Source organism: Pseudonaja textilis, chromosome 1 (assembly GCF_049901715.1).
Source record: "Pseudonaja textilis isolate UNSWEBS1 chromosome 1, rPseTex1.2, whole genome shotgun sequence".
Taxonomy (NCBI): domain Eukaryota; kingdom Metazoa; phylum Chordata; class Lepidosauria; order Squamata; family Elapidae; genus Pseudonaja; species Pseudonaja textilis.
The window spans coordinates 65,643,851-65,668,669 of record NC_141990.1 but is presented as its reverse complement, the minus strand read 5'-3'; the positions used below and the strand labels follow the sequence as shown (position 1 = coordinate 65,668,669).

The following is a 24,819-nucleotide window of genomic DNA, read 5'->3' as shown; positions in this document are numbered from 1 at the left end:
TGCTGCATCCTGACACTTTGGAATTGAGGAAGCCAGGAAATGCAGTGTCTTTTCTTGAAATTAATTCATAAATTAATCAAGAGATTTTATATGGCCGCTTGCCTCACACTCTGGGTAGCATACAAAGATTTAAAAAACCCAACAATGCCCTGAGGTAAATCATACATTTCAGTTCTAAAACCCCATCCATAACAGTCTTGCCTAACTGGCCTTAATGCTTAGAAAACAGGCAGGTCTTCAGTGCTTACAAATTGTGTAGGGGAGGGGGTATATATATTTAGAGAGAGAACAAAAAGAAATATTAACATATATACTAATAACAACAATGACAGTGTAACATAATAGTTTTGACGAGATTTCTCTTTATATTAACTTATTTAGAGCTTACAAAATGCTAATAGGCCACCCAGATTTTGAACCACCCAGATCAGGACCACCCAGGTCTTTGGGTGGATGCATTTCAACAAGGCAAGGGTCTCTTCTGAGGGGGAAAATGGAATTTCCTACTTGGAAGAGACTCAGTGTGGTAAATTGAGGAAGACCAAAACATTGTCTACTAAAACAACTGTTGCCAACCTTGTGCCTTTCAGGTATGCTGAGACAACAGTTCTGATCATTTCTAATCATAGGGCTGACTAGGAATTATGGGATTGTTATTGTAACCTATTTCAAGTTCAAGAATCTTTCAAAGTATGCTAGACTTTCAGTAAATGAAATTCAAATGAAATGTCTTTCATAGTGACCAAAGAAAATAGGGTGGTTGTATTTGAATGATAACAAATTGAAAGATCTGTATACTTTTATGTTTAATGGCGACTTTTATTTGTGACTGACAGGTCAAACATGTTAATAAACTGTCAAGCTCTCAAGAAATATTCACCTGGGTTTCTACAAAGATCTTTATTGCTGGTAGAGAAGTGCAACTGTATATTAAAAGCCTATCAAAGGGATGCTTCCATGCAACATATTCCTAGTGTAGTTAAAGGAGAGTTACTCTGAGTTTCTTCTGCTTCCTCTTTCCTGGAATCAAGAATCTCCTACAATGGCCCCTGGTTTTTCCCTTAACTGTCTTGCCTCCTCTGATTTCCAAAGACATTCCATCACATAAACCCCATATATCCTTTTTGTTCATTGTACAATTTCTAAGAACAGCCTAAGACTCAGTTTTCCCCTCACCATCTGCCCATACATTATGATGATGATTCAGACTGGTCTTTCATTCTTAATAAAAGAAGGGCAAAGAAGAAGTAAATGTTTTTTAGGTTGGCTGTCAAGTGAAGAAATGTACCCAATTCTTTCGTCTCTAAATAACTTTAATTTTCTTCTTGGCAAGGTATTCCAGAAGTGGTTTGCCATTACCTTCTTTCTAGGCTTGAGGGAAAGTTCAAGGTCACCCAACAGCCTTTGTGACCTAAGGCAGAACTAGAATTCATGGTTCCCTGGTTTTTAGCCTAGAGCCTTAATCATTACACCAAACTGATTCATAAAACATTGAATTATTCCCAGAGAAATCAAATCACCTCCAGCAATGATCCATTGGTCAATTTCTACCAGATTTGAATTCTGCTTGAATGAATTGATGAAACTACGTAAATCTTGATCTACCAAATCCTATTTCTAAGGGCAATACATCAATCAACAATGAGACTAATTTAAAAGTAAACTGCATATATTGAGACTCCACTCCAAATCAGGCCCTGGGGAGGGAGAAATTAATTCTTCCATTGGGGTTCAAATTCGAATGAAGGGAATCAAATGGAGGGAATTTGGCACATAAAATATAATTCTGTATTTTACATTTGGCATATAAAATACAATTCTGCACATTGTTGACCAAGCACATGGCCAAAAGTATGGCCTTTTTAAAATGAAGAACTAGCATTATGCAATACATTGAAAAAGCCCATTTCTACTATTACTGGTAGCTTCCTGCAGGCAAACAGTCCTAAACACAAAACAAGACCCCCTGTAGATTAATTTATAGAGGCTTAAGTCAGAGAAGAAATTTTGTGCTTGCTCCTATATTCTGCCAACAGCATGTTGCAGGCAGCTAAAGGTTTTAGCTTCTCTGCAATCCCTAGAACTTCACATCAAAACAAATCTTTATTTCATAGTTCAGCATATTGGTTGAAATCCATAAATCCATAAACCCATACAGTATCGACTGTTCAGCTAATTCCCTTTCAAAGAAAGCAATGTCATCTATATATATAAAAGCGAAATATCACTCATGCATCATCCCAAAATCTCCAGTACGTAAAGCCTACAAATTTGAAATTTGGCACGTATGTTCCTCTTGACTTCTGGGTGCTCACTAAGAAAGGATTTTTTGAAATGACCATTAGAGCATTAGTATTTCATATATTATGATTAGCATGCTCTGATGCTAAATTCTACTCCCTCTCTCCACCTGAAAAGAAATCTGTTCCAAATGCAAAATGCAAGCAGAGGAGTTTTAGTTTTAGTTTCACAGCAGCCACCAGCTTTAGTACAGAACAGTTGAGCTAAGCCATGCCCAGGCTTGCTGTCTCTTTGCTCACACAGTTTCACTTTCCAAACAGCCCACAACTCTCTCACACGCTGACAGGATGCTAGCCAGATGACTGATGGATGCTGGTAGGCAGAGGCAGAATGTTCCGTTTCCCCACCCCAAAAAACCTAAGCCCAACCACATAGTTTTGTAGCGAAGCACAGCTGTCAAACTAGTTCAGAATATGGAAGGGGAGTGAGAAATATGTCCTTTCCCCCTTCAGCAGGAGGAAAATTGACTATATTGACTCTCAGCTGTACCACCTTCCTCCAGAAAATGGTTTTCAAGCCCCCTTTGATGAGAGAGACATAAAATGCATATCCCCTATTGGCACCATTTGTAATTGCTTCCTAGTAGGAAAAAGTGAGGTGAGGTGCATCAGCCTGGGTAGTCTCTCATGCTGCAGTTGCATTTATGATCTGCAAGAAACTGCCATTCAACAAGGAAAGTTTACTACATTAGCAAATGAAGATGCATATTATAATGTAGAGTAATTGTACTCTTGTGGAAGGAGTCATGGAGGAGGGTAAAATTAATACCACCAGTAGAACAGCTTACTAGTTTCCTATGATGCTAGAAGATAGCAATCTAGAATGTAAATGAATATGTTCCTGAACAAAAAGTAGGCTGGACAGAAAATGCAATTCCGTATTTCTACCAATAATTCCACTGATAAAAGAAAAAAGGCTAGCCATCCCACGTTGATGCCACAATCCTTTGCTCTCCTTGTTCTCAGATTCTCAACCAAAACCAAGGCATTTGATATCAACCTAGAGTGACATTGGATGTATATCTCTTGCTTGGCATAGACCAATTACATGTGTGTGCTTACAGAGTAAGTTCCTCTGTCAGCAACGTTCAGAAGAGCATAATAAGCATTTGTCAAGGATGGTTTAGGTCTAGCAAATCTTGGCATAATGCAGGAATATAGATGGCTTGACCCTTGAGGTCCCTTGCAGCAGACTCCCTGCGAATTGCTTGGCCTGTTGTTATCCTGATAGAGTTTGCATCTATTGATCTTCAGCATAATGTGTAAAGTTCATCTTGACTGAATTGTGCAAAGAAAGCAGTGTGCGGTAGGCGAGCAAGATTAAACCTGAATCTTGAGTTAGAAGGTAGCTGTCTGGACCAGTCCTTTGAATTCTCTGGACTGTTTCTAATTTACAGATAACAAGTTGTATTTAATTGTTAATGCATTAAATGCTTTAAAAAAAAAATCAGGACAAAGGCTCCTTCCCCCTCCCTGAAACTGGCTTGTGAATTGATATGATCTATTGCTTCCCAGCATATTTTCTTTGTATTTTTCCCCTACAGTAAAAAGCGTAGATGGTGAAAGCACATTCTTTTTTATGTCAACAGATTTATGAGATAATAAAAACAAAAAATGACTGCAGAACTGACCAAGATTAAGCTGAGCTTACACTGAATTTGGATGAAAAGTGTAGTGCTTTTTAGTTTTTCCCCTTTTCAAGAGTGATCTCCTTCCCTTGATTTGTATCATGTTATAAAAAGAGGTGATTTTTTTTAAAATCAGGAAGCACAGCATTTTCAGTTGGATGCTATTTTAACCTGTGCTATCAAGAGTACTGGAACTTACCTGATTTCCTGTCATGAATACTCATTGCCATAATGAATATGATGTGGTTAATATGTTCATTTCAGGTCAGGTGGCCTTGTCTGGTTTATTTATGAATATTATTAACAGAAATGCTAGCTGTCAGGCATGATCAATATGAATCGACATCAGTTCCCACTAAAAAAGGCCACAAAGACTTTTAAGCAAATCACTAACATTGTTAAATTTCCCCATTACTTTTTGAAGCTCCATCAGTTTGTGAAAGCAATTACTCTTGCCTCACTGCCTCCTCAAAATTTTCTTTTTTTGTAAGTAAATTACTCAATACCTGAGATCCTTTGAGATGGAAAAGTGATCTCTAGGTCCTAAAGGATGATTACCTACAATACTTGGGAGATCTTTGTAATATTGAGAGCAGCTATGTACTCAGTCTGACTTTGGAAAATCAAACTATCTAAGTGAACTGTGAGCATTGGTTGGGGGGGGGGATGATAATGAAAGACAGAAGTGACTTCACACTGCTCCTTTATAACACTGGAGGAAATGTGGTCAAACTATAGTATTATTGCAGCAGTGCAAAACTGAAATGTCATATAATGCTTTTAGTTTTTTTTTTTTTAGACATTGTGGGAAGTGAATTATTATGATTGTGTTAAACCATCTATAGGTTTCTCTGCTTCTGCACAAAATGTGTCTGCTGATCAAAGAGTTATAAGTGGTGGTGGGGGGAGGAATCTGTTTTCCTGACCCTAGAGGCAAATTGCAGAAAAGATTGGAGAAGAAAGCAAAGCAGCCACTTTACCAGAAGAAAGGAATATGGTAGTAAGGAGCAATGGGTAGCTGCAAAGTAACCAACATAGCACAGAGGGGGAAATCAGTCTTTTGATGTTATATTGCTACATTTCAACACATACATCTCCCAAAGTACTCTCTTGAATCTAAACTGATATAAACATAAGTCTTTTTACAAAAAGTGCACTTGCTTATTATGCATATCCTGTTTTCAGTTATGCCATTGTTAGACATAAACTTTGGGTGAAAAAAGTGGTAAAATCATAATTGAAGCAGACCTGCAACTAAGGCATCACTCAAGCTCTTAAACAATCTTTGGGTTTTTCCAACACATTATTTATTGGATTCCAATTCCTATTCCTCAAGATATTTCCAACCCTTTGCAAGCTCCTGAGCAGGCAGTAAATATAATTATAAACAGCTTTCAAAAGCTATGCAGAAATTTCATTATTTCTTTCCTCTCATAAATACTCTCCTCTTTTTATCAATCATATCTATTTTACAGGCAGATCAAATAACTTGGTTTGCCTGACTAATGATTTATTATTGACAATAAAACTAATCTAGCGCAAGGCAGTTCAGAAAAGAGGTGTGCTTGGTATTTTAAGACATGGTTCTTTATGTCCAGTCCAGAAAACAGCTTGTTACAGAAAGAGAAAGTATACCATAGAGTATTTCAGACCTGCCTGCTTGTTGGTTGGTTGGTTGGTTGGTTGTTTTATTGGGGTTATTAGCCAGTGAAATTGAGAAGCTCAAAATTGGTCAGAACTAGGTTAGCTCAACATCATTGCTACAGAAGCTTACAAAAGTTTATATGGATATCTGCTTTCAGAGAGAATCCAATTCTTGAGTTTTCCAAGTTGTAGTAGTATGGTTAAACATGACCCCTTTTGTTGTTGTTTTTAACAGATCTTAACAAAAACTGTGTTCATAGACTGATTCATGCTTAAATGGGGTCTGAAATGTAGGAGAGGGTACAGGAATGCAGTTAATTTACACTAACCAGCCCTTCTGGTTTCCAGCCACATTTTCTCTTCAAGCAAAACTTTAACTTTCCTGCCTACACTGCATGATGTGACAACTAAACACACTTAGTCCATATAGCATACTGGGCAGGGGAGAATGGGAATAATCTGTTGATTATTAAGCACATTTAGCCATTTAAACATACCTCAAAAATCTAAGCAGGGTTGTGTATGTAGTCTATGGATGGGAAAATCCAAGGCTGATAACTAGACTGGAAAATTGGCAGCTATGGTTTGAGGGAAGATGGCATTCTCTTATCTCCCAAAGCTCTAAACCCATCAACTGCTGTGTGCAGTCTTCTCACAAGGAGCAACTGACTGAAGCGGTTGTGGGCACTCTCAAGTTATTTTCTTATCCAAAGAGGAATTACAAAGAACTGATTTACTCCCCAGCTCCATTTGTAATGGCTTAAAATTTTCATCCGTTTGTTCTCTGAAAACCAGGTTTATTAGTTAGTTATTTAAGAGGAGATACCTTGTTGTTGTTTTTTAAGAAAAAAAAGGCTGTAAGTTTTTCCCTTTGTTCTTTTTTTAATGGCTTATTTCACAGGTTTGTGGTTTTGGATGACAGAAAAGCAATAATATAATATGTTCAAAAACTCAAGTATCCATAGTATAGGAAGTATTTTCTCTTCTGAGATTTTCAGAATTGAATCTGTAAAATTTCTAACCTAGAATTAATAAGTTGCAATCCAAAAGATCTATAGGTAGTGAGTGAATATGTTATGCAGAATATTAAGTTCCCAAGTCCTTGACAGATGATGCAAAAATACAAATGTTTAACCAATTAAGTGTGTAATTTCCTCTCAGCTCCCCCCCAAAATATATGAATCTCTCCTGTTTAAGATGAATCAGAAAGCAAAAGAATGATGATTGGCTTTACACTGGGCCACATGTGTTATTTGGTTTTTAAACCAAGATCCTCTTGAACCAAACAGCATGGGCATAATTGTTTTTTAGTTTCTTCATCACAACTGATGACAATGGCAATTGAGGTGGTAGTTCATAATACAGGGGGATAGGTTTACATTTCTAGTGAAGTTCATAGTATAGAAGGCCATGATATATCTGGTGCTTAGGGACCTTTTTAGACTTGAAAGCTGAACAGGATGTAAAGATGGTAAAATGAGCTTCAAACACATGTGCTTAGAGGGGTAGGATGTTGTCTCCCCACACTCCCTCCCCCCTCCCTTCCTCCCCCCCCCCATGAATCCTTTTTACAAACTTAACTACCATGTTTTCAAATACAATCATGTTTTAACAGAGGAAGTAACAATGGAGTAATGTGCTGCAAAGTTCCATGGGACATAAAATGTTTGAGTTGGCCTGTGCTTGACCACTTAAAATCTGATGACTTGGCTTGCTTGGATTTACTTAAAGGAATATAATTGTGACTGGTGTGTCAGAATTGCTTCATCTTTTGGAAGACAAGAAAAAAAAAGAATAGTATTAATTCATTAAAAGGAAAAACATTTAGCATGTTTGTAGCAATCATCAGCTCAAACTAATTTCTGGATACATAAACATCAGGCAGCTGGCAGAGCAATCACGAGTTGAAATCCAGCCTCACTGAAGTGAAATGTTTGGGGAACAGAATACACCACTGGGAGGTTGGAGTACTGGGCGCTGCCTGCTGTTACCACGGCCTTCTCTGGGACTTCTCCCAAATTACTTGTCAATCTGCCATGTTCATCGAGGAGCTGCCTCCTGACAGTAGAGCTCATTTACAGGCCTTAAAATTAATGAATGGAGGCAAAGCAATTGCAAGAGAAATGCGCCTGGCTGAATGGACTAACTGGCACAAATAAAAAATTGTCCTTGGCAAATCAGTTGAAATGAAAATGTTGATTACTGCTTTGATGATTCTTTGGGTTTTACTCAGAATTCAACTCAATGAAAGGACCAGTGTTATTACTCAGACGCAAACCATATATTTATGCTAAGTTAAGTACTTCCATAATAAAGGAATGATATGTATTAATACCAGGGGGTGGGATGCTACCGATTCAGCCCGATTCTATAGAACCGGTAGCTCTGAAGAGCAGCAGACACCGAACTGATTTGGTATAGGGCTGTTCTGTTTGGCCTACATGCCCACCCGGGCTCTTGGCTGTCCTTCATTTCCTGCTTTTTCAACCTCAGCTGCTTTGCGCGGCACAGCTGAGGTTGAAAAAGCAGGAAAGAAGAGGATTTTCAAACACTGCATTCCCGCACACAGCGCTTGTCAGCTGTCCAGGTAGCATAGCTGACTTTTTTTGGAAATTGTCTACACACAAGCGCAAAACGAACTCTCACCTGGGATGGGATTCTACTTGCTGGAGAACTGGCAAATCACATGGTTGGCCCCGCCCCGCCCACTCACTCCTTACCTGGCATGCACGCCATCAAACTTGCCTGCTAAGTTGCTATTTTTCCTTTTTTTCCTCCCAACCATCAGCTGTTCTGCTGTGCCAGGAGATTTAGATTAACTAGAAAGCAGGAAATCATTGGAGCTAAGCCTGAAGACTCAGGTAGCAGATGGCAGAAACATAGATCTCTAAGTGAATCTCTGATTCTGTGAGCAACTCAATCTCCCTATCTGCTCTGCCTGGTTTTGGGTAAAAGCTGCTCTTTTTTAATAAAAAAATCAATATTTACATAGATATTTATAATATGTACATACAAGCCATGCCTAGCCAGTCACATGACCACTAGGCCACACCCACAGAACCAGTTGTTAAGAAATTTGAATCCCACTGATTAATACATCTTTGATTCATCAAAAAAAGATAGCCATCCTTATTCAAATCCATGTTTATTTTCTATTACTTCTTTATTATTGTATCCATTAGATATTGCTACATTGGCTGAACCATAGACTCTAGTTGTCAGCCATATCATTTCAGGTTCAAGACAGTGGTCATCCTTTTCATATTGGTACTTCAATAACTCATGAAGTCACAAGAGAAAAACTGGAATAAAGTTCTAACATTATTTGAAGGCAGCAGCTCTGTCCTACCAGAGTTGATGTTATGTCATCTGCATGCAGTTTCTTGCAGATGGCAAGAAACGTAGAGTGTTTCTGACAACAGTATGACATCTGGTTGCCCCCGTCTTCTTCCGGGATATATTTAAAGAGTTCTTGGGGAGGATTGTCTTTCCAACAAGTTTGGGATTCCCTAGTGTTCTCCTATTCAAGTATTGACTGTTGCCCCTTGCTTAAGCTTTCCAAGATAAGCCATCCACTTATCCAGAGGATAAATGTATTTATCTGCTGGACACATAGGAATTTAAAATCCCTATTCAGAGTAAAAATATATTGACATTTTGAAACAAATATTCAACTATTCAGTAATACAACTCTAAGAATTTCAAAGCTGCTACACTCTTTGTAGAATTATGTACAGGGTGGGTAAAAAATACAAGAGTTACAAATAACTTGAACTTTCTGCTTTTCATTCCATGTCATTTTGTCCCAAGAGAAAAATATGTATTTCTGAATTCTTTTAATTTTTTAATATGAAAATACAAACATTAGATTAGCTATACAGTATTTCTAAATGGTGTGGAAAAACTCAAATTGTAAAACTTCTGCACCAGTGTGATTTAACTCTGTTCCTCTCTTCTTTTTACTACATGATATTTAATCCATATAACAGGCCTCTAGTTATGGTCCTACAGCTGCATTGCAACAATCACATTATTTATTGTTACATTTCTTTCCTGGCTAGACTTTGACCAAAAGAGATCACCTAAAGGAATTACTTGATCCTCTCAGAACCAGGTGGTAGAAATTATAGTCAATCAAGTTAGGCCACTAAATAAAATTTCCTCATGGGCAATTTGGCCTTTGGAGCTATATAACTTTGGAAGCTGAAAACAAACAGACCTCTTTTTATATTGTTAGAGTCGCAGTAAGAGAACTGTCTGGTATGGCTCATATTATCTTATGAATAGACACACTGATGCATGAGAACCTTCTCAAATCTCCTGGCGTTGCATATATCAATACATTACAGCCTTTGCAAACTATACCATCTCACTTTATATATTCTTCAGAATCATTTGATGTAGTAAAGGTACTGTAGTTTTATCCTAGTTGAGCCTCTTTATATGTAAGTGCTCAACTAGATACTTCTTGAATTATGCAGAAAATCTATTTTTGTATTATTGTTAATTTCTGTGAACTCTGATTCTGAATTACTGTGGAGTACTAATATTAATGATCCATCTTCAGCAAAACAGATAAACTGAGAGTTTTGTCTACTTAGAAGTACGCCCTACTGAGTTTAAAAGGGCTTAGTTGCTTTTAATCCTTTCTAAGCAGGGGAACTCTAAAGCAGCAGATTTTCCTTAAGTCTCACTATTCATAGCGTCTAACTAATCAGCTTGTTAACCACTGCTTACTTAAAATGGATTGAGTTTCAGATCACTATCTCTGTAAGAAGTAGGGAATTGTTACTCATTGCTTTCAGCTACATTAATAAATATTTGCAAATGTGGTTCAAAAGGTGGAACCCAAATATATGTACAGAGGATTCTGCTCAGCAGAGTTCACAAAGGTAAATGACTGGCTTTGAAGAAAATAGAACAGAGTTAGTTTTATTACAGCTGTTAAAATTCTGAAATGGATGAACGATGAAGCAGAATAAACAGGCTACATCTCCTTCCTCTACTTAACTACCTTTCTATCTATTGTTCTCTTCTGGAAAAAAAACATTTATTTTGTTTTAGTTTGAGCCGTTCTTCAGTTTGTAGGAGAAAATGCACGTAACTCATCTCCACAAAAAGCAAAAGACCTTGACCAAGAACAAGGTGTTTTTGTCCAGAATCTCTCTTCTTCTTATCGTTTATCTGCTGTTTCCCCAAATATTCTTCCAAGCTGTCCATAGTATGGTATGAGCCTCAGTACATACATGCAGGGATAACGAATGGATTTAGTCAATTGATTTCAAATAGGTTTTCTTCCCCAAACTTCCATGATAAATTGCCAGTGCTTGGTAGAAATTCATGCTTAAATTAAGTGAGCATATTTCTGAAACTCAACTAAATTATTTGGAATGAAAAATATTCTGTGCGCTTACAATGTTCTCTTTTTCACTAGTACAAGAGTAACTTTTAACAATCAGTGGATATAATTTAAAGTCTGGTTCAGAGTCCCCATGCCAAATTATCTTAATCTCTCTTCAGACTGTGACTGCAATAGCCTTCGGCTAGAGATAAAAGGCATCTATAATTTTTTTTTCTCCCTTTCACTATGTTAAGCGGAGAAGCAAATATAGCTCCTATGCCACTTGCCCTAAGACAAGGAGACTAACTGCTCTCCTTCCTTTTCTTTTTTTCTGTTGCCTACAGTATTGGAAATTAGACTTTTCTCAATTCATGCTGTACCTGAAACTTTTTGTGTCATAAATGCCCTTGTCAAAACAGCAATGTAGTATTTTTTTTCCTTTGATGGGCTGCTGGTATGATCTACAAACTGGAGGGCTAAATTATAGCCATAACTTCACTGGTTTTCAAAAACTATTCAAGAAAGCATTATACCTGCCCTTGAATTTTATTTTGTCATGCTCTGACCAAAGTCAAACTCATTTGTGTTCTTTATCTGAGAAAGCCTGATTTCTCTGTGAAGCATGATAGGCTTCCAAAACTAGAAAAAATCAGTTTCAAATATGGGGGAATCATTACTCCATGCACGGTAACCTTTGAAGATATCCAGATTCCAGTTGTATTAGAGGCACTAACTCATCCATCAGCATGAGTGGATCAAACCTTCTTAAGTTGATCATTGTTAGATTTTTATTCGGTCTTTGCTCGAGTTATGAATTGGTCAAATGCAGGATATTACTAATTCCCCCCATGTTTTTATTTTTTCCCCATTTATTGGCCTTATTGACAAGAATAAATGCTAACATTAGAGTGTGTATTATTTTATTGAGATTGTTACTTTCAACTTTCCCATTTTTTAAAGTATATTTGGCACCAAAAGGTGAGGACTAGTGAGGACTATTAGATAAATCATTTAAATCTCTTACATGGGAGAAGATTTACACTGTAATCCTGTACATGCTTATATTCTGTGTATTTGGAACTCTTCTCTGAACAATGTAAAATAGTTCCTGTAAGAATTCTAGTAATCATAATTAACATTTGAAGGACACCAGATTGAGGAATGATTGTAGACTGCAATGTTAAGCACAATAGCACAGATACACTTACTGTTTCCCATAAGGTTGAATTATAATAGATTTTTGAACAATTATTTCACGTGTATTGGAAACCTATGGATCTTTTAAAGAAATAATTGATGCTCTGTACTCATTGATGCAGATAGATATGCTGCTCAAAATGCAATATTGCTTCGACATAGTGTTTAGATTCTCTAACTAAAAAGTAGTCTCTTTTGACTCAAGCATTTTCCTAGTGGCTTCATATATACATCCATGTAGGTGTTTTTTGAGAGAAAGAAAAAAGTGGTTTCCACTGCTTTTTCTGGGATATTTTTTCATGTTGCGGCTTTAATCTTTATTTGTGGTACTTCTTGATAGTTCTGCCATCAAAGTCACCACGTCTGGTCCTGCTACATTTTTTTCAAGCTCAAACAAGGCTGACCAGCTGCTGATTAGAAGTTTTTTTAAAAAATTAACTTGATTCTGAAATATTCTTTTTTCATGTTTAGCTGTTAAACTATATATGAATGGTTGAAAACTAAAAGGAGTAGAATGGAAAAATGCATAGCATATTTTTACAGTTGCAAAAAAAATTCATACTGCAATGTTGGAAGGAAACTGGGTTTTCTGCCAATTATACAATAGTCAGAAGAAGTCACTTTTCTAAATCTGAGTAGCAAGTATTTTACTAAGAGTCCATCCTGGGGGACTGCTCAGAAAATTGGGCTATGTATGTTTCCATTGCCCAGATTTTTAAGTTCACTTAAATGTGAATGACTTTATTTTATAACATTATGTGAATATATATGTAAGATGAGCTTGGTTTAATAAATAAAAGCTATGTGATTTTGTAACTTTTGATTTTTTTTTCTCTTGCATAGAATAAACAGGAGATAAAAAGCCACCACTTTCCTGAGTCGCAGGATATTTCAAAGAAATGTAGAGATTGAATGAAATGGAATCTAATTTTATCTGTGGGTGTTATGAAATGAACAATGATCTTGCAAACAAAAGTTATCTGCAATGCTTCCTTCCTCTCAATTAGCCTTTAAATGAAGGCTCTATATGAGCTTTTGCATGCCTTTGTTGACATACTACCAGCACTCTGTAAGAGACAAATGTCATGTTACAATGATTATATGAAAATGCTGGTAGATTTGTCATGTTATATTGAATTATTGGTAGGAATGGATATAATATAACAGTATTAGGAGGTTTGTCCATTGACAACAACACTTTACAACTTAACATTGTTTAGGTTCTCAGAGACGGAGACTCATTCCAGCTTTGTCACTTGACGCTACATCTCCTATAAGGAAGCCTACCAGCCCAGCCATCCGTTGGGTAGATGGACCCCTGCGAAGTGCCCAGAGAGGGATGGGAGAGCCCTTTGAAATCAAAGTCTATGAAATTGATGATGTGGAACGGCTCCAGCGACGGCGCATGGGGGATAACAATGTGAGACCATTCTAATATTTTTTTTAACAATCACAGATATTGGTTTTATATTACTATATATTTATTTGTAGATGCTTTCAGCAAAAATTGAAAATCACTGTTTAAAATACATCCAGTGAAGTAGGCATGATCCTAAATTCAAATAGAACCCACAATACTCAATAAAAACAATTCCTAAAAGAGATCTGCAAATTCTGCTAAGAACGATAATATCTTGCCATACATGAAGCTTTCTGGAAGAGGTGTTGATATTTGTTTATATGTATGTAACCTTTACAGTCAAATCCAGTCAGAAAAGAACAAAGATCCCTCTTACAAGAAACATTTTTTAAAAATAAAAAAATAAATCATGGTATGCTGCAAGAAATAACGACTGTTGACTTTGCCTCAATAACTATACAGGTAGCCCTCAACTTAATGATCACGATTTGAACTGGAACTTCTGTCACTAAGGGATGTGATTGTTATATTTATGACTTTTTTTTGCTTGAATAGTTAAGTGAATCCAGCTTCCCCCATTGATTTTGCTTTTTGCGAAGGTCACAAATGGCAAAGACAAAATCCCAGAACACTGCAACCATTTTAAATACATGCCGGTTGCCAAGAGCGCAAATTTTAATCACGCGGCCATGGGGATGTTGCAGTGTGAACCAGTCAAAAGTTACTTTTTTCAGGGCCCTCATAACTTTGAAAAGTTGTTAAATGAATGCTCATAAGTCAAGGACTACCTGTACTCACACCCTCATTTGATCCACAAGTCCATGCTCACTTCTATAAACACAAAGAAACAATGTCCACAGGACTACCTGTACTCACACCCTCATTTGATCCACAAGTCCATGCTCACTTCTATAAACACAAAGAAACAATGTCCACAGAATCAGATTTATATTCATCAGAATAAGAATGACGGGTACATGGAGTTGCCGTAATCAATAAAAGTCTTGCTAAGGAAGAATGCATTGTGTCTGTGTTGAAGGAAACCCTGATTCAAAAGTTTCGGTATACCATCCCTTTTAGGACTATATATGTCCCTGAAGAATGCCAACTAGGTGATGTAAATTGAAGGTCAAGGGTTTTGTTTTCCAATTCTTAAAACCAAAGATTGCAATGCACCTATAAAATTTCAAAATCTATAGCTGTTGGTATGGTGACAAATCCATAGTCCTGATCACTTGTCAAAGATAATGAATGGCCATTATTTATGGTGAGTAGTCCAGAAAGACCATTTTTTTGCTCTAGTGACTCACCCCTAGTTTCAGATCCATTCAAATTTAAAGGAAATTGAGTGTTTTCCCCAGTAATTTTCTCTTATAAATGCCCCTTCCTAGGAACTATGGGCGCGAGAAGAATACATTTCATCTTAACTTCTGCTTTCACTCTTAGAATTACAACCTTGATAATGAGCCACCTTCTTTGCAGAAATGTAATTGCTTTAGGATGTGGAATAAAAATGAGAATAAAATATTTTTTTTAAAAATTCCATTTGGAAGGAAATCTATATTTATTGTGGTATCAGCTATAATAAAATTATTCACCAACCCTTAAATATCCAAGGTTTATTTGTGTAACATTATTTAACTTATTTTTGTTTCTGATTCCTACCAAATGAGAAATAATTGTACTGGAGAAATGTTTTTATTTCATTTTTACCCTTTCCTTTTTTTTCTTTCTCCTCATATGTCTTACTGGGTAGGAGGTGATTTGCTACAATGCTAAGCTAAAATTCTTGGAGCATCGGCAGCAGCGAATTGCAGAGGTCAAGGCCAAGTACGAGTGGTTAATGAGAGAGCTGGAAGTGACCAAACAGTATCTGATGTTGGATCCCAATAAATGGCTCGATGAATGTAAGGTTTTATGCCTCTTCAGTTAATTCATTGCCAAGAAATTTTACTGGAATTTCAGTTTAGCCACTTCTCTTTTTAAAGCAAGTAAAATTTCAATCTTGAAATTATATTTGACCTCAAGCAGGTTTGGATTGTCGGTGATTCTATTACGGTTCCCACATAATTTCCATTGAACTGTGACATTGGAAGCAAGTGGGCGTATTTGTTCAAAAGCTGAATCAGAGAAGTGAGAAATATTGCCATCACCAGATTAACACATAGGCGTTTCAGTCCACAGCTTCTGAAAATGAGGTTTCTTTTCCTCTTCTGTCCTCAGTTCACTCAGACATAGAAGTTATATAATATGTCTGCTATTAAATAATACTATAAGGCAAATTTGACCATTGCTCAAAAGGTCTTATTAATCAGAAATTAATCGTGATTCTTTATATATAGTCAGGAAAGAATAGAAATCGTAGAATTGGAAATGGCCACTTCAGCTATTGAATCCAACCCCTTGCTTAGCATAGGAAATGAAATGTTAACATTCTTGACAGATAAGTATCTCACCACTACATAAATGTAACTATGAAAACGAAGTCTGGGACCTTTCCAAGTAACTGGTTCACTCTAAGCTGTTTTTATTTGTTAGGGTTTTTAAAACAACAACATTGAGTTGGAATCTGCCTTCCACTAACCTAAAACCATTTATTTATGTTCTACATTCTGGCAGAAGTGTGCCATTATACTGAGCATTTTCAATCTTCATAGAACTTCATTTCTAGTCCCCTTATCATCCTTACAGTCTTTTTCAGAAGTTTTTCCAGTTTTTCCTAATTTTTCCCGAATTGTAATAACTAGAATTGGGCATAGTACTTCAAGTAGGATGAATTAAAGCAAAATAAAGGGGAACATTTTTAATTTAACAATTTATGATTCCCATAGATCATAGGATGCCAGCCCCCTCTCCCCCCCATCCTCCATTGTCTCTCAAATTTATGTTCATTGTGTCAATAACATTATCTAATCAATCCTAAAATTATATTTGGATTTTTTGTATCCAGAACTCACCATTAACTAATATTCAGTTGGTAGTGGTGATGATGATGTTGATGATTTTGGCACCACCCAACTCCCAGCCTCTGAATCCTTCACAATATAGCAAATAAAGCAAAGCAGCATAGCAAACATAACAATATAGCAAAGCAGGATAACAATAAAATACAATAGCAAAATACAAATAAATGCACAAGGTGGAAATCCAGCCACTCATGAGAAAACCATATTCAGAATCCATCCACAAGGCACTCCAGTCACTTTCCAGAATACCAACAGGATAGGAGCTACCCTGATCTTACAGGTACCTCATTTCAAAGGACATGATTCAGAAGGAAAAAGCATGTTTCCTGGGTCCCCAAATAGGACACTTTTTAATAAAAGAGACCTGGAGCATGTCAACACTGTTGACCCACATTAACTAGGCAAAAGCAATAGGAAGTAGGCAATCCCTCAAATTAGCCATTCCTATGCCACATAGAGCTTTACAGGAAATAACCAGGACTGTGAATCATATCTGGAATTATACCTGCAACCAAATGTAGCTCAGTCCCTGCACTATGGACCATTGAAAGCTTTCAAGTGATTTTCAAGTGTATCTCCATGTGCTACATTAACAATGGTTGAGTTGGGAGATGACTAGGGCATGAGTAACTGTCTACAGTCATCCAAACAGCACTTATTTATTGTTTAGCTTTCCGTTTGCCTCGTCATCCATTAATTCAATTGTTGCCAAGTAGGGAGCTCAGAACTTAACTTTGTGGCACCTCATTTAATTCTTCACTCTGGTTTAATAAGGAATCATTCATGAACAATGAGCAAACTAGCTATTTTGTGAACAATAGAAAGCAGTGCTGTGTCTGCTGCCTTATGCTTCCAGGTAAAATGTTATATACAGATTTAATACAGTATATAAATACCGTACAGATCAGTATAAAACATAAATATAATAACTATTGTTTTGAATGTATTGCTTTTTTGAATCTTATACACATTTTGCCTTTGGCTACAAATGTCACTTTCTATTTTTTAATCTTCCACAACTTTCCTACCCCACAAGCTGAGGATAACGGATTTGATAGCCTTCTTCAGCCTGTTTTCTTTCACATGTATTCAATTTCAAGTGCCATCTAGAGAAAACCAGGTTAGAGATGAGTGACTGAAAACATCTGGTGATAGGAATGCTAATACATGAAAGCTCATTCTAAGTAAACAATCTAAAAAAGCCGTATTTTTTTTTGTTGAAATGGAATGATTTTATTTTACCAGGTACAGTATAGCTGTTTGCAACCCAGCCAGTGAAAATTAGAAAAATGAGTGGATAATTCAATGGCTTGCAAAATTGCCTTATGCAAATAATAACATGAATTTTGGTATTTTTATATCTTTTTAATAGTAGCACTGAATAAAATCTTGTACTCATGAATGTTGAGTACATTCATTGAATGCTGAATGTTGCAAATCCATATATGAATATAAATCATTCAAATTACAAATTAGACCTTGCATTTTCCCCTCTGACAGTAATTGGTCTAGTCTTGTTTCTCCACCAGTTTTTATTTCCTTTCTTACAGTTGACCTGGAACATGTTTTTGACTTGGATTCCCTGGAGTACTTGGAGGCTCTTGAATGTGTGACTGAGCGGTTAGAGAATCGTGTCAATTATTGCAAGGCCCACCTCATGATGATCACCTGCTTTGACATCTCTTCCAGACGTCGATGAAGAATTAACCTCAAGAATCTTTTGGACTACTGCCAGACACCCCTTTCCTTCTTTTTGAACTTATATCCCAAAGACCCAGAATGAGGATGAAGGTTGGTGTCATGTTTTGACTATGTGCAAGAAGATGGAATTTTTAAAATGATGCTGAGTATATGTTGGAAAGCAAAGATGCTGAAAATAAGGATGTGGATTCTTCAAGCCTGAAAGAGCACTTTGAGAAATCTTGAGGACATGTTTGTACATAGGAACCGCTACAGAAGTGATTTACCCCTATCCTCCAGCCCATCAATAACTGAAGGGGAAAGAAGAAGCAGGCGTAGGGAGCTGCTGAGAGCCCCAGTATAGTAAAAATATATGGGAAAACTGTCTGAAGTGCCTTGCAAATCTTTATTATCCAAACATTTATGTTCATACTTCTTGTACAGATGGTGCTAGTCAACAAAAAGAAAAAGACAAAAAAATCAAATCGCATTTTTTGAAATGTATTTACAGCCTGTTATTTTCACTTGGTGTTTTATTCTATTTCTGACTTGCTGTTTCTACGTAATTTGTGTTTGTAGAGATATTTCTTATCCGATACAGCATATAAATAAATGTTAACTGTCTTTTGTTGTTCAAGAGCAGAGTAAGATCACTCAAAGAAAAAAAGAAGTTAAAACTTCTGGATTAATCCCACAGATGTATGATGTAATAGAGGTTTCCCAGCTCTTAGTAAAAACAAAAATGATAATACAAAAATACGTTAGGGTATCACATGGTTTTGTAATTGTTCTCCTTTGGGGCACTGAAATAAATATATTGTTATGTGTATTCAGTCAACACTCCTATTTTGTTACTATTTAATTGAATATACTAACTTTTCCTAGCATTACAATCATAGAGTCATCAGAATTGGGAGGGCCTAGGGAGGGTCACATAGTCAAAAGTATTCCCTCAAGTTCAAGTTGACATAACTTGTGAATCCACTCATCTTTATGAGCAAAAGAATTTAATTGGTAAATCTGTTGAGCCAGTTCAGAAACCTTTGCATGCTTACAAGTATTATTATTATCTCCTAATGTTTTTCCCTAACTCTACAGATACTTAATTTGTTCGCAATTAGGGATGGTCCCAGTAACAGAACAATTTTGCTGAAAAGGTAAAAAAAAAACCTTGTAAAGTTGTTACTCAAAAGAATTCTTATAATTCTAGATTTTGTCTAGAATCAGATAAGAATATTGGAAACTACAAGCATTCATAATCTTTCCATAGAAAGACTAAAACTATTTGCATTAGAATTAAAATTACTGATTCTGTGCTACCAATCCCCATAATTCTCCCTATCTGTGTACTGATCTTTGCTTATCCATAAAACAGAAATGATAAATTGATTGATGCTATTTATCCAGCTGAGCCAGAATACAAAAATATTCAGAAGAGCATTATGAACAGTAAAATACAGAATGAAAGTGGATAGAGTTATCTAGTTAACTCACAAACCTCTTGTTTTAATTTGATTTAATTGTTATCCCCAAGTCGATTAATTTGCTTTGGGACTCATACTTTTTACATTGTTTTTATTAAGGTTAAAGATCATCTGACTGATAGAAAGTGTTAGAAAAATACTTTATTTTATGCTATATGCATAAATAGATCAAAATATGTACAAGAAAGTTTAATTAGAAATGAATTAAAAATCAAGAATGAAAGTACTTGGTCAACAATGTAGGTTATGTAGCATACATAAATTGCCACAGTACAATAGAGCAGGGGTCTCCAACCTTGGCAGCTGTATGACTTGTGGACTTCAACTCCCAGAATTCCTCAGCCAGCATAAGTTGAGGACTACCAAAAATCCTTTTTTCTGCCTTGCTTTTTTGTCTTTTTTCATTATTTTCCTATTCACCTATCAATGTTCTTTACTTTCTTTTGTCTTTTAAGTGCATATTGTTTTACAAAATAAAAACTTTAATTAATCCAAAAAAGAAAAAGAGAGGAGTTGGAAGAAGAGCAGCAAGTCCACTAGGTAAATTAATCATAGCTGCGTGCAATGTCATTTTCACAGCATTATTTGCATATATACCTCCTTCCAGCTCTGCCCAATGAACAAATTTCCATAAGCAGAGCTCTGATTCTTTGAGCATTGCATGCACCGATTAATCTGAAATAATATTGTCTTACTTGATCACAAAATCCTTTTATAAAATGTTAAAATCCTCTCACTGACCCTACTGGGAATAGCAAAGAGCTGCATAGAATGTCTTCAAGAGACCAGTCCAGAGAAACTGATGATTTTTTATAATTTGCTCTGGACTTCACTGTCTGCATTGTTTGTTTTAATTTCTATTTATGGGGGAATAACAAGAACATTGTTTCTATGACATATCATGACAATGTATTTGAGTAGAAGCCTATACGATTTAAATAAACCTCAGTATGATTAACCAGGTTAATTATTAAATTAATAAGTATAAGATCACCCTTTTGTGGGACTTCTTGTTATAGTAAGGAAGATACATTGACAGATGTGACTTTTCTAGCCATTGCTGTCTACTTGTATTTTTACTTGACTACTACTTCTGAAAGTGACTATTGTTCACTTTTCTACTCAAATTTCTCATACAAGATTTTAGTTATCCATATTCTCCTGATATAGAAGAAGAACACATTAGTCCCTAACTTGATGGTGAAAGCGTGATAAACATCCAGTTAAATTTGTGCTGAATCTAGGCTTAGAGTTTGAATAGTTCCTTCATTGGTTATCAGTTACAATTTGGAAAAGTAATGGAAAAAACATATAGTGCTTGCTCATGTTTTCAGATAATTGAATTATTTTTCTTTGAAATCTGCTCTCTTGCCTTTTCTTTTGCATTTTTTTCAAGTTTCTTTAAAGTTTCAGAAAAATAAATAAGAGCAGATGGGTTGTTAGTACAACATGAAACAAAACAACGGCAAGGCTACTCAGCATTTAGAGTAGTTTAAGTTTGGTCATCATTTAGTACGGAAGTTTATGATACATTCACACCATCTGAGTGTAATTTAATGAATTAGGAACTACAAAAGTGACTTGACTATACATCCACATGAATCTTACAGCTAAACTAAACTAATGCAAGAGATGTACAGTTTGGATGCTTTTAAAAAATGCTATAACTCTTCATCTCTTCAATCTATTTTTGGGCTGTGATGCTGGGAGAGGCAGAACTTAATTCTTCCAAATCTGAATTGTTTCCCCTATGACCTATTTTCTCCTGGAGGCAAAATTCATCTGCTCCTAAGTGACAGTTTGATGAGGAAGAGTAAAAATACTGATCCACATGAGGCTCAGAAACAACAGTATATATTAGCACACTTTTTCTTACTTGCTGTGCATTCTAGCCAGTTTTTCAATTTTCCTAAATTGTATTTCCAAGCTGTATCATGGGAAAACAGATATGATACTGTACCTGATAACGTGTGTGTGTGTGTGTGTGTGGTCAAAAATAACAAAGTGCATTGATGTGTTTCAGTTGGCACAGTTATTCACAAACATTAGAACTTAACTAACAAAGCTCATCACAAACCCTATCAATAAAACCTTTTATCTGAATAAACTGGTTATTTATGTTGCATTTTATAGAATCTATAGTTAAAAACATGTTTGCTTCAGATTATAAAGTCAAGCTAGTATATTTTTTTCATGTCAACGTTCAAAAAAGTACCATCCATAAGTTGATGAGAAATTAATTTGAATATCGCTGTTAACTTTCATTCCAGGCCTCCAGTTTTAATGGATGGCCATGTACATAAACTTTTTGTGATCAAAACAAAACATGAATCAGAGGTTTTTATACTCCACCTTCTTATCTCCTGCCCCACTAACATCCTATATGAAGATAAGACTATAACATCACAGATGCCTTGCCATTAATATGTGAAAGCACAATGCTTTCATTGCGTGTATTATTTTTGATGGAACATGGATATATAACTGGCATCTAAAATGGCATGTGTTGCCTTTATTATTGTCCAAGCCAAAATGTAAACCATTAGTGAAATAGATGAGATAGCAATTCATTACCACACATAAAGTCTCAACTTATGTTAGCTGTTTACTTCACGTGGCATTCTATAATCCAAAAAAATTCTGACTGGTTTTTGGCTCATACAAGGATGTCTGAATATTAATTGGTCCATCATACTGAGTAACCAAATTCCATGTTCAACATCTGCTTAACATTTATGAAATTCCTATTCTTGTATGTGATTATTTTATCAGATAATCATACTCTCAATAGCTTGAGTGATCATTCTAAATTAGTTTCAGATTCCCACCCCCGCCCCCAATACAAAGCAATTGTCTCAAACCGAGGAAGCCACTGTTGTAGGTTTCTCAAAGGATGTTGCTTTCCAGAGTCAATATTATTGGGAAATAGTAATTCATTTGCATATATTGTACAACATCTGTTGGAAATTATATTCAAATTTAGTTTTCAGTTTGATCAAAGTCCGATATAGTGCAAAACAATGGTTGAGTTGGAATCTAAAAGCAATGATGGATCAGAGCAAGATCTATGCAGTTTACTATGTTTACAGTGGCACCACAAGAACATGAAGGAAATATTCATTAATAGGGGTGATAATGTAGATGTATGAAAACTAACCATTGATAAGTTTGTCCTCCAAGAATTTATCCAACCATCCAAGTTCACCAGCACTAAATTGCAGAATTGAAGGACACACTATATGAAGTAATAATACCTTAGTCCTAAAGGGTTTTTTTTAAAAAAAAATACAATATTTTTAGATGAAACGCTAAGTGATACTCATTTAAATTAACCTTTCAAGTTTCCTTAAGGGAAGATAAATGTATTCTATAAAACTTTGAGTGGTCCTACTCATAGAGCATTTATTATAAAACGATGGTAATAAAAATGGTGCTTAAAAGCAGTTTCAGCAATATCTATATTACATATACTCTCTATATGGACTTAGTTACCTTATATATTGTATAATATATGTGTGAATGGATATATGAATAAAACAATTATTTGGAGATTTTGCGCATATATAGATACTACTTTTTCTACATTTTAATTAATCCCCAATTTTCTCTGCTGAAACTGCTATCTGACATCCATCATCTGACGTTATGAAGGACATAATTTATTTGTAAACTCAGGATGTTCTTGCTTTATAGACTTGCTTGTATTTTATAATTTATTTACCCATCATGATTGGAAATGCTTATCTAAGTACTATGCATTAATGTGTACTTTTGCTGAGTCCATTGCGTTCTGTCTGTGGAAATGTTCTTTTTCATAGTGAGTGATACAATAAAGTCACGTAAGGTTGGAAAGTGTCCTTTGCCTTGGGCAAAATGCTTCTACTGAGTCAGTCATGAAAAGCTCCACTACAAGACAGACACACGATTCAATATTGTCCTAAAACAATTCAGCTTTATTGGACCAGAAAGAAACACTGGAAGTAGTAGGACAAGAGTGGAAAAGAAACAAAAAAAGACATTGTCTGCAAGCGTATTGATGGAATATGTCAAGCCTTTTACTGTTAAAATGTAAAGTTTACAGTTTGCTGACTTAAAAAGGCTCTTACCTTTTGTGGTATATGAGGTGTGAAATATGCTGTCATGTTTAAAAGGTATAAATGTATAGTGGCATTAAATGTTTACTTTTATGTTACCCATCCTAATTTCCATCAAGTCTTGACTTCAGTGGAAAAATTCTTTCTTTCTTTTTTCTTTTTACTAATTTCTGGAGTAAAATTTTGTCAGCACAAGCTACAGTGTTGTTTTGTTGAGAAAATAGGCATGTGAGAAAGCACAAACTTCACCAATATGATTTCACCAGAAGAATAAATGATTTCATGGGTCAATAAGATGAGATCACTGGGTATTTAAAGGGCTAAAGATTTACTAGAAAGCTTGCTAATACCAATGGGAGTGTTCTAATAAAATGATGGTCACATATTTACAATTTACCTTCTCATCTGCCAAGCTCATTGGCACAACCAATGTTTAATAAATGTTGTTTGTGATGCTTAACCAGAATGCAGATACAGCACATTTATTATTTTATCTCTGAACTGTAGACACTGAGTGTCCATTTTCTGTAGCTTGTTCTTAAAATGAATAATTGTCTGAATTCATAATTTACTTTAGTAGAATTATAGACATGAGCTATTGGTATGTTTCCGTTTCTTTCATTCCTTACATACACCATTGAGTGATGAAATATTCCCCGGTTTAATTTCAGAGTGGCAGAGTCAACCTTTACCTTTCCCCAATAATCTCCGAAGATTCTGTTTTCCAAAATCTCTACAATCTCAGAATGGTCAAGCAATGTGTAGAAAGTGGAGCAAAAGGAACATAGAAAAGCAAAATGTGAACATGTCAAGAATAAATAAAACAACTACCAATGAATAGCAACTAAGCAGTCCACTCTTAACCACCTCAAGTCTGGAATGTAATCAATTATTCTGAAAACATTGCCAGACTTAAGGTCAGGGGTGAGGGAGATACCTCTAATATGGAAATCGTTGGCAGGAAGACACTGCTTCTGGCCTTAACCAAGTAGGATCAGATGAAACCAAGATCTCGATGTCTGCTCAAGTAGATCTTTAAGTACTAAAAAATACTGCTTTGCTAGCTGAAATCTTCGCCAGACTTCAAAGGCAGACTTAAACTGAGACCACAATAATATACACAGA

At 35.8% G+C, this 24,819-nt stretch overlaps 1 protein-coding gene across 3 annotated transcripts in view; it reads left to right on the top strand.

Moving 5' to 3' along the window:
- Window positions 1–23,455, top strand: part of KIF26B (kinesin family member 26B) — a 304,113-nt gene extending 280,658 nt beyond the window's left edge. For all 3 annotated transcript variants that reach the window (XM_087936723.1, XM_026695440.2, XM_087936727.1), the window contains 3 exons: window positions 13,331–13,530; window positions 15,227–15,377; window positions 17,987–23,455. In XM_087936723.1, coding sequence (XP_087792849.1) covers window positions 13,331–13,530; window positions 15,227–15,377; window positions 17,987–18,135 — 500 coding nt within the window. In that variant the 3' untranslated portion in view covers window positions 18,136–23,455. The remainder of the gene's footprint in view (window positions 1–13,330; window positions 13,531–15,226; window positions 15,378–17,986) is intronic.
- The last annotated feature ends 1,364 nt before the right edge of the window (window positions 23,456–24,819 follow it).